This window comes from Quercus suber, unplaced genomic scaffold (assembly GCF_002906115.3).
Source record: "Quercus suber isolate HL8 unplaced genomic scaffold, Cork oak 2.0 scaffold_125, whole genome shotgun sequence".
NCBI lineage: Eukaryota > Viridiplantae > Streptophyta > Magnoliopsida > Fagales > Fagaceae > Quercus > Quercus suber.
In genome coordinates this window covers 1,331,738-1,342,868 of record NW_027069589.1, presented here as the reverse complement: position 1 = coordinate 1,342,868, position 11,131 = coordinate 1,331,738, and the positions used below count along the sequence as shown (strand labels likewise).

Sequence of the window (11,131 nt, the reverse complement as noted above, 5' to 3'; positions counted from 1 at the left end):
TTTGTTTTTGTTTTGACTTTTTTTATTTAGTTAAAATTAATAAATTAATTTTTAAAATTTAGATGCTGACGTGGCATTCAAAAATGCCAAATAATATTTTTCAATAATATTTTAATCGCCACATCAGTGTTACATCAGCGCCACGTTAGCTAATGGGGTGTTCCGTCTGCCACCAAGGACTTTGCCGTTAGGGCACTGACGGTAAGAAGAAAAAAAAATATCGTTTTTTTAATTTTAGGGACTAAAAGCGGTGAAAATAAAATATAGGGACTAAAATAAAAATTTCGTGAAAATGTAGGGACGAAAATGAGTTTTTTACCTAAATAAATTAGAAAACGGCAGAACCTAGAAGGAGGCAAATGGTATTTCACTATTTCTACAGCAAAAGCAACAAAAAAATAAAAAATAAAATAGAAAAAAGAAAAGAAAAGAAAAAGACTATCTCTCTCTGATTCTCTTTCTTTTCTGTCTCTCTCTTCCTTTACCAAGTAAGCCATTTCTCTCTCTTTCTCTCTCTCTCTCTCTCACACACAACACAACAATAACATACTGACTCTCTCGCCTTACCCTATAACTAGACATATATAGTGTTTGTGGCCATGGCAGCACAACCTCAAAATCAAGTGTTGTTGATGTTGGTAATGAGCACAATAATAAGCATGGTGGTGGTGGTGGGGGTGGAAGGAGCATCGTGGTGCGTGGCAAGGAGTGATGCAAGCAACCAGGCATTGCAAACAGCCTTAGACTATGCATGTGGGTCTGGTGCTGATTGCACTCCTCTTCAGTCTAATGGCCTTTGTTTCCTTCCTAACACCATCCAAGCACACGCCTCTTATGCTTTCAACAGCTACTTCCAACGAAAGGCCATGGCTCCTGGTTCTTGTGACTTTTCTGCCACTGCCACCATTGCTCAAACCGATCCCAGTAAGTATAATATATGCATGTCCTTTCTCTCTCTCTTTCAAGTTGGATGTTTTATATTTATAATGTGTGTTGTCTGTTTCTTTTTTTAATTTTTATGTGTTGTTGATGTAGGTTATGGATCTTGTGTGTACCCATCTTCAGCAAGGTATGTGCCTTTTTTTTTTTCCCTTGATTTATTGGTAATAAGAAACTATTGTTCCTTACATACAGGCATAATAGATTTTTTTTTTTTTTTTTTTTGGGGGTGGGGGGGGGGAGGTGTGGTAAGAACATTTTGTAGCACGACATTAATTAGTAGGTATGTTACTTTTTTCCCTTATGTTGGGGGGTTTTAAACTTTTAATAATAATAATAATATATTGAGATTTTATTTGGTGCAAATCGTTTCTTCGGCTTCACGTAAAATGGTTGAGGGATACACTTTTCCGGATTGATTATTGATTATTGAGAGAGAGATACACTTTCCCTAAATAAAAATTAACATTCTTCCTTTAATTTCGCTTTACAAATATTTGAGCATTACAGAGAAAGCATTAGGTCTGAAACTGGCGCAAAATCAGTGTTCTACGCCAGTCAATGAGACCAGACCACGTCAAAGTTCACGGGCTCACAGCTTAAAGAAACAATATGACCTCACGGCCAAGTATGCTATAATATTTAATATTATTTTATTCTCTTTTTCCTTTTTCTCTTTCATATGACTGTTCTCCTTCGCCCTTTTCCTTTTTGTTTTTTCCTCTTTCCTCTTTGCACTCTTCTCTCTCCTCAGACAACTCTCGTCACTCTCCTCCCTCTTTTAGGTATCTCTCCATTCTTTTGTCCCTCTATCTTCGATGGTGGTGGTTGTGATTCCTGAGGATTCAGATGGAGGTGGCACATCGTGATGGTGCTAGCTGTTGTGGGGGTGGATCGCAGTGGTTGGGTCCGTAAATCCTCCATTTTTTTCTGTTTTCAGCTCTCCCTCTCTGCATTTTTCAGCCAAACACCTCAAGTAAATTCATTTTCGCATTGATTAAACCAAAATTTCTTTATTTTGGGTTGATTTTTGGTGGTGGCAGACTGGGTCGTGGGTTTGTTTGATTAATGGGTTGTGGGTGGTGGCTATGGCTTGGCTTTGCTGGGCTGATTTTCTATTGATTTGTGTTTGATATATTTGGTAACTTGGTTTGAAACTGAAATGTTTTTTCTTTTAGGTTATATTGTTTCTTTAAGCTGTGAGCGTGTGAACTCTGACGTGGTCTCATTGGCTGGCGTAAAATACTGTTTTTACGCCAGTTCCGAACCCAAAAAGCAACGCAGATGACTCAAAAAGCAGCACTCTCTTTTAAGCCAATTTACTTTAAGTCTTGGGCTTCCCATCTTCTCTGTTTCGGTATTATTTGTAATTGTGATTGTACTGATCGCCAATAGTTTTAGATTATATATATATATATATATATATATAGAGTTGGATGTCTTTCCATTTCCAACAACGTCCACCATCTTCGATCAATTCAATTACACTCCAACCTTTACCGCACTCTTTTTCCTTTTTCACCACACCGGCCCTCTCTCCCAAAATTGTTCATCCTCCTATCCCAAATTCAACTACTCTTTCTAATATTAATAAATATAATTTCTATCTTATCCTTTTATTTTATTTAATATTTAAAAAATCAATTTTATTTTTTCCTATAGTTTGTGCATTTTTAAATGATTGACATTGCCCTATCTGATATTTCTTTTTAAAAAATTTAAATTTTCTAAACATGACATTTTGGGACGCTATTAGTATTATTTTACATTACATGCCAAATTGTGATTATTTTCACATTATCTCACTACTTTTTTTTTAATATTCACATACTCTCCTAGCCGGACCCATTATACTATCATACATCCACATTTTCAAAGATGAAACTTGAAACAACCTTCAAATGAATTGAGCGAAGCCTAGTTTTTAACGAATTCTGTCAGGGGATGTGACCTAAGTACACAATGTCACAGGCCCTTTTTATTGTGTACTAGCTAGTCTACTCCCATAGGTTTTTTCATGAATACATATTATTGTCATACCTTTTTGCCTTTTTTTTTTTATTTCATCAATCATAAATTGTTATATATTTATTTAATTATTTTTTATAAAACAAGAAAATTTTAAATTAAAATAAAAAATTAAACATATAACATATCATAATTAGTGAAATATAAAATAAAATACAAAAAGTGAGAGAAAGAATTAATAATAAATAAATTTAAAAAATAATATTTAAATAAAATAGACTTTAGAATAGGAAATTTGATGTGAGTGAAAAGGAAAAATTGTTAGCTAAAATGAAAAAGTATGTTCTATTCTAAAATAGAGAGAAAATTTTAGCTAATGTGATGCCAATGCTAGGATTCTGGTATTTTATTTTTATTATTTAGTTTATTAAGCATATTTTTAACTTTAAAAGCTTAAATCTCTCTCTCTCTCCCTCTCTCTCTCTCTCTCTTTGGATTGAATTTTATTTTTGTTCGGTTTATTTTATTTTTTTAGTTTAATAAGCTAATAAAAATAAATTCTCCCAAACGGAATACAAATATCTCTTGAGTAATCATGATTTTTTTTATCCAAAAGAAAGTTCCATATAAAGAGTGTTTTTGGGTAGTATACTTGTATTATTGTAGGCAGCGGACCTAAAAAGGACCATCCTTCCTATAAACCCAGTGACATATGACAAGATATAAAATCGATAATCTGTAAAACATAAAGACGAATGTTATTTCCGCACCCAGAGGTAGGAGTGTCCACGGGTTGGGCTAGGTCGGGTTTGTGCCTGACCCGGACCCGACCCGAATTTATCGGGTGGGTGAAAATTCAAACCGAAACCGACCTGTTTTACTGGTCGGGTTTTCCGGTTCGAGTCCATCGGTTTTCGGGTTTGTGCCGATCGGTTTCGGGTTTCGCCGCCGGTGCCGAAATTTCACAAGATCCGGCAAGATCTGGCCGATATTCCGCCAGATCCGTCGAGATCTGGCCGATATTTTGCCAGATCGGTCGAATCTAGACTAGATCTCGACGAAATATCACTAGATCTAGTGGATTTCAAGTAGATCTTGGTCGTAAAAACAAAAATATCGCCGGTATTTGTCATTTTTTTGTCGGAAAACTTGAAAATGTAGCCGGATGTTGTTGATTTGATGGTCGGGTCGGGTGGCTCGGGTTTTTGGGGAGGAAAACCGCCAACCAACCCGAAGGGCTCGGGTTTTGTGGGTGACGACACGCTGCCGACCGTCGGATTGGTTGGTTCGGGTGGTGGCCAATCGGTTTCGGGCGGGTCCGGTAGGTTGGTCGGGTGATGAGGAACCGTGGACACCCCTACCCAGAGGTTTGACAGAAACAAATAAAGGCGTGGAAATAAGAGCCCTTATTAGGATATAGTTATAGTAGTTTTTTTTTTTTTTTTTTTTTTTTTTTTGCTAACCTTATAGTAGTAGTAGTAGACTGTAGATCTTAGGGTTTAAAAATATTGTTAGCAAAAAAAGTAGTATGATAGATAGAGCCTTGACATGCTTGAAATGTGTTTAGATATCAACATTATTATTCTCTCTGACAATAACACGTGTGTGATGAAATCAAATTTAACAACAAATACTTTATGGAATCTCACTAGTTTAGAGAAATTAGGAGCAATTTGGTAATGTTGTTCTGGTGATGTTATTTGTATTTTTTGAAAATTTGTATGGGTGAAAAGTATGTGAAAATACATATAATGTTGTTTAAATCTCGATCCAAGACTTTCTGTAGTTCTATTTGTATACTGCTTTTATAGGTTTTATAAAAGATGCTTACATTACTTTACATTACCTCTGTGTTTTCCACCTAGGAAATATATAAATTAAAAAATAAAATAAAAATTGTTATAGAGACAAGGTTTGGTTGGTGTGTGTGCACTGTACAAGTTGAGTAACTCTAGAACACGATTAATAGTACTTTCTCCTCTTACATTTATGTTGAAGTTCGCTAATTAAATTTATGATAAAGTATCAAAAATGTGAGAAAAGAGAGCACAATTTCGCTATACTTCAAAAGTGCTTATGTACTACTTTACTTTACTAGGGGACAAAGACAAATGGGCTTTTTTTCCCCAATCCCAATTTGAAAATATACAATCTGTTGCTAGTTTAGTTGCTACCAAATCTTTTGACCAAACCATCATGATTTGATTTGATTTTGGGTGAGTTCCGTTTTACTTTAGACAGATGAGGTAGCTCGTAGTTTTCAATCAATATCAGGCTCTCAGATGTACTAATATATATATATATATATATATACATGAAACAATAAATATAGTTCCATTTTATTTTATTTTATATTTATAGGAGTTCTAATTACTAATTAGCAATGCATTGCTATAGTATAGTATCGTCATGTTCATCCACTCAACTCAATGACACATTCTTTATTCACCAATATTGGACCCAAACATCTTTGTTCATTTTTGTGTTACCAAAGCAGCAATGAGAGGTTTAAGTGTGGTACCTACCAAGTGTGTCATTGAGACTGGTGGCTATATGATCTGTTAAAGTCCTAAGATGGCTTTCAGGTTGGTGAGAATAGATTCTCTCAAGAAGTCCAGATGCCCCTTATTAAAGTGGCCCAACTAACAATTCTCCGTGCACCTTTCAGATTATAAATGCCCCAAGAAACATTTTTTGAGAAATAATTACAATATGCTACGAATTTCGCAGTTCGAATCCTTTCCCTCCTAGACCCTCAAGCACTTTGTACATGGAGAGGTGTCAATTCAGCTATAAAGCCTTTGACCGCCAAAAGGCATTTGCTTGAACTAATCTACAGGAAATGAGTTTTTAAATATGTATATAATTATTAAGTTAGTTTAATTAGTACATAATTAATGCTTTCATTCAGTCACAGAATCACTTCGTTTTCATGACATAATTGCATTGTAGATTAAAAAATAATTATTGTTGATCCTTGTAAGAAGAAAATGAGAGGGAAAAATAATTCCATTTTAATGATGAGAATGTAAGAAAGAACCTGTGGCATACAAAAATAGGTAACTTTGAAGATGCTGTTTAGTGGTGATCAGTGTCACTCCGAAGGATCTACTTTTTTTTCTTTTTTTTAATGAGAATATTTCATCTGCTCCTAAAATCTAGTAGCCAATGTTATGCATATCTTTCACTTCAACGGGCAAGCCATCTATGTGCCATTTCTTGTGTTGAAAAAGGAGAGAAACGCAATAACGAAACTGTTAAGAGTTGTGTCTCCCATTGTCAAACTTAAATTTAATTGAATTGATAATAACAAGTTAAACTTGATCTGAATTGTATGTATATTTTTATGAAGATCTGAATTGTATATAGATATCAATTTTAATTATTACTTTATTATTTTTCTCTAAATTATCACTGTTGTTTCCATATTATTAAAAAGGAATATCATATTACACTAGATTTTGCGAGAAAATTTTACTTTTGAAGCTGTTTAATCCAGGTTAGGGAAAAATTTACCTCTAATCCAATCAATAATTGTCACTAATTACTAGAATTATTCAAACTTGCAGCACAGCGGGAGGGACTATTACACCAACACAAACTTCAAATAACCCAACTACTCCAACGACGACGACTACAACACCTGCCAACGGTGGTTCTGGTGGACTAACTCCAGGATTGACCCCGCCGTTCCCTGACAATTCTAAAGCATCTTTGGAGTACATGATCTCATCAATCTTAGTGCCTCTCTCCATTCTACTTGTTCTTACCCTTACCTTTCAACCAATGTAGGTGTTCTTAGAAACATTAGAATTGGCAGTGGAGGAGGCTTACACAGTTTTGTTAGAAGTTAAGCCTTCTTTGCCTATCACCATTGAGAATTATAAAATACAATTTGATCTTTTGAACTTTTTTATCTACTCATTCAAATTGTTGTTCACTGGCTGGTTAAGAGAAGCTCATCTGGCTTGGCGAGTTGGAGCCAAGCTAGGATTCTAGGTAGGCTTTATTATGGTCCAAAGTTTGTAGGTCTTACAAATTCAATTCAATAGTTCAATTTAATTAGTCTATTGTTGAAGATTGAGATTGTTAAGAGTATGATGTAGCCCTTCAACCAAGCATTTTCCTTTAATTGATGAATCTTTACATAGACAATTTTTTTCTTCAACAGCATATTTAAGTGGGATACTACTCATTTCATGTTAGTTTCAACATATAAGAGCATTCCCATCGTCTTTGTAATATAGAATAAGCCCCACATTTTATCCAACCAACCCCCAAAACTTCCCACATCAATTTATGTATAATTGCATAAAATTCATCTATAGCTACAGTAATTAAGTAAATTTATACTTACACTATTCATTTTGCATTTAGTTTTTTATTTTTTTTTTACTTATCTCGAGAACGAAGGAAGAAAATAGATGGTAGTTATTGGGTGTGAAGAGGGAAACAATTTTTAAAAATCAAGAAAAAATTAATATTTTAATAAAATAGAGTTTAGAATAGATTATTTGATGTGAGTATTTTTGAAAAGTGATTTTGTAAAATAGAAAAATAAAATAAAAATAAAGAAGTAGGTTTTTATGTTAAAATGAATATGAATTTTTCCATAACTTGACGTGAATGCTCTAAAAATTAGAGAGAATATTCAATTTTTGTTGTATTTTTCCTAACACATTAACAATATTAGATGGCCAAAGACCAAAAAAATTATATTATATTGTGTGTTTTATGAGTAAACAACACTAATAGTGCCTCTTAGAAATTGTGGATCATGTTGGGGGTAAAAAAAAAAAAAAGCTTAATAAAACTACCTAGACATTTTCAATATGTAATCCAACGGTTTTTGTTTGTTTGTTTAGACCCCTGGAAATATACTTAGATTGTTTAACCTAATCAATTAACCAATTTGTTACTTAAATTTATTATGCAGATCTAGGTTAAACAATAATAAATCATATCATGTACAGCAGAAAAGTAAAAAAGACAAATGATATGATGAACTAGGAAAACCAATGAAACCGTCCAATTTCAAGGTAAAAAACCTGGAAATGATTTAACTTAAAATATTCTTAAGGCAACAAATTCACTATGATAGAATGAAAGTTTTACAATAGATTTTTCCCTAAATCTGAAGCTACCTCTTGTAGTACTTACTCACATGAGCACATGCAACTCCGAATCCACAAACTCCTCTATCTGAATTTGTCACACACAAACACCCTCATTTGTGACTCTGAGATCCCACTCAAAAATTTAAATCATCAGCTATGTATGATCTTATAGCTACAATTTCAGATCTACCGATTCTAATAATGTGTAGATGGAATTCCGGTAGTGACTTTGAAAGGAAAAGGCACAGTACTTTTTAGATCTCACAAGAGCACCTTGAAAGTCAAAACAAAACGTACCTTATGGTTTCCTTTAAATACTAGGAGAATTAGATCTGAAACTCTAATCACTTGATGTGCTTAATGGACTGTTGGGCCGAAATTAAAATCTACAGAAACACATCTCTATTGGTTGAGCCTTCTTCTCGATTAGTCAAACCTAGCATATTTCGAATTCTTGAACCTACAGCTTCTTTATTCTTGTATTCTGACTTGCAGTACCTTAAGCATTTTCTAATATACCATATAGAATCTAAGATCTATATTTAAACAAGTTTGTGTTCACAGTTTGCCAATTGTTCTAAATTTTTAGAACCTAACAATCTCCCCGTTTGGCAATCCATGACAAAACTCACATACATAATGCAATACTCAAATACAAGAACAGCCATATTACAATAAAATGCCCAATTATATCACAAATTCCAATATAATACTTCTAACCCAAAAGTTGCAAGGAGAGGTAGAAGGTCTTGATCGAAATATACCAATCTTTCTTAAAACACTCAAAAGAGTACATCACCGCATGTGTGGAAATAAAGACAGACCAAAAAAAAAAAACCCTAATAAGCAATAATAGCAAACATGCAAACTAACTCTCCCCCTAAGTTAGATACATAAAATAAATTTTATTTTCTCACCCTTTCAAGAACAATTTCATCTCCCCTAAATAAAAATTGTTAAAAACATTTTTCAAATTTCATCTATTTCTCCCCCTTTTTACCACGTATTGACAAAGACAACCCAATCAAGAGTAAATACACAATAAAGGTCAAGAGAAAGTAGAGAATCAGGGAAACACAAAAGATATCAACTCTATAGAAAATAGAGGCAACTCCCTTTATAAACAGCACAGGTTTTAAAAACAGCTTTCCTCCTTTATAAAAAAATAGGAAAAACAAAACAAGTTTTGGGAAAAAATAGTGTTAGGGAAAATTTAGGAGGTGGTGTGGACACAAGGGGGGAGTCGCCACCTAGTTTTTGCAATGGTCTAGGAACCATATATATAGCATCCTTTCGAGGAAGGACCTTTGATCTTACTACCAGAGTATGGGTTCGGAGTTTAGGTACGCTCTTGCGAAGGTGTTAGGCACCCAAGATCGCCCAACCCTAAGGTTGGCCTCCCATCATCGTGTCTTATGTCTTAACCCTATTAAAAACTAATTCAATACTTGTATTCTAAACTTACACACACACTAATCATGCATCTAACACACAACATGGCATATTTATCCCTAAACAAGCATACTTATCTATTCATAAAGCAAAAGAGAGACAAACACACATAAGAAACCCTAGCATTCATCTAACATAGCAAAACCCTATCATACTTCTAAACAAGGCAGCAGCCCTAAACATGACAGCAACAATATCATCAAGCAACACATATTATGAACAAGGCATTAACTTCATACACATATTATCAAAGGGGGTTTTAAACAAACAACATGCATGTTCATGTGAATACATGACTTACCTTACTTACCTTTCAACAACTAAGCGTGGCACTATGCATGAGCATGTGAATGCATGTTCATAGCATCAAATATAAAACCCTAATCTAAGCATGTTGAAAGACAAACAAGCATGTGAGGCAAAGGCACAAATACGAATGATCATATGAAAAGGCTTTTAAAAAGGGACAAAACATGTGAAACAAACCAAACAAACAACTTAAGGAATTTGGATTAGGATTTTTGGACAAATGCCTGCGTACGTAGGACTTAACCTACGTACGCATGCTCATGACATGTGTGCGTGGGACTTGTTCAAGAACCCTAGCCCAGAAACCCGAAACAAAAAATAGAGCACAAATAAAAACCCTAATTCTAACTATCTAACATGCTTAGAACACAACAAAACTATAAAACAAACTTAAGCAAACATATTAAACCTAAACTACGCAAAGAAATAGGATTAAACCTAAAAAGAAAGACAGAAAAGGAAAAAGGAAAGTAAGAAAGAATACCTTAAAGCAAAAGCTCCTAGGCTTGATTTTTTACCATTCCCCTCAGTCAAATCTATCACAATTCAATAAAACAATGATTAGAAACTTTAAACTCAAAGGATTGGGGCAAGAAAATGTCCCAATCAAATAAAAATGACTTGAGGGTGTTTTCTGAAAAACTCCCTTTTGATTCACTATTTTCTAATGAATCTTAGGTTTTTCTAGTGGAATTTCTGTATGTTTTGAAAATGTACCATGTAAGACTTTTTATAGTGGAAAAAGCGGGGTTTGGAACGGCTCCCAGACGATGTGGGATTCATTCCAAACCTCAGCCATTATTGCAGAAAACTTGTCTTTTCCATGTTTATGAAAGCCTAGCTGCATACGCAGGATTATGCCTGCAGGCACACGCTTTGGCCCACGTACACAGGCCTCTGCCCACGTATCCCACATACGTGGGCCGAGGCCACTTTGGTCTTTTATTTCCAAAAATAGGTTTTTGTGCATTTAAAAAGTGATATTTTCCATTTTAACACTCCTCAAGTCAATTTGATATCTGATTGAGCTCTAAACTGGCCTTAGGCCTTAAAGTTCGAGCATCATTAGGGAGCGAGAGCCCTAGTCGTAAGAGGTACAAAATGCGGTGTTACAGGTGGGGAAAAATAAAGAAACACAAACCAAACTTTAAAAAAATAAGTTGAAGGTTCACATGAATATAAATATTCTCTATTTCAATATATGCAAACTTGACACTATGTAACCCACAAGCATACAAACACTTCAGTCACAATCAGTTAAGACTATACAATATATAGATATCAATGATATAAAAATTCAGCATGTAATGTGTTTTCATGTGTCAAGGTATTTTGAACTTAAATCA

At 34.3% G+C, this 11,131-nt stretch overlaps 1 protein-coding gene across 1 annotated transcript; it reads left to right on the top strand.

Moving 5' to 3' along the window:
• The first annotated feature begins 459 nt into the window (after nucleotides 1-459).
• LOC112012394 (PLASMODESMATA CALLOSE-BINDING PROTEIN 3) lies at nucleotides 460-7,062 on the top strand. Its single transcript, XM_024044793.2, has 3 exons — nucleotides 460-924; nucleotides 1,036-1,069; nucleotides 6,477-7,062. Exons 1-3 carry the CDS (start codon nucleotides 600-602, stop codon nucleotides 6,697-6,699), a joined length of 582 nt encoding a protein of 193 aa, XP_023900561.1. The 5' UTR covers nucleotides 460-599; the 3' UTR covers nucleotides 6,700-7,062.
• The last annotated feature ends 4,069 nt before the right edge of the window (nucleotides 7,063-11,131 follow it).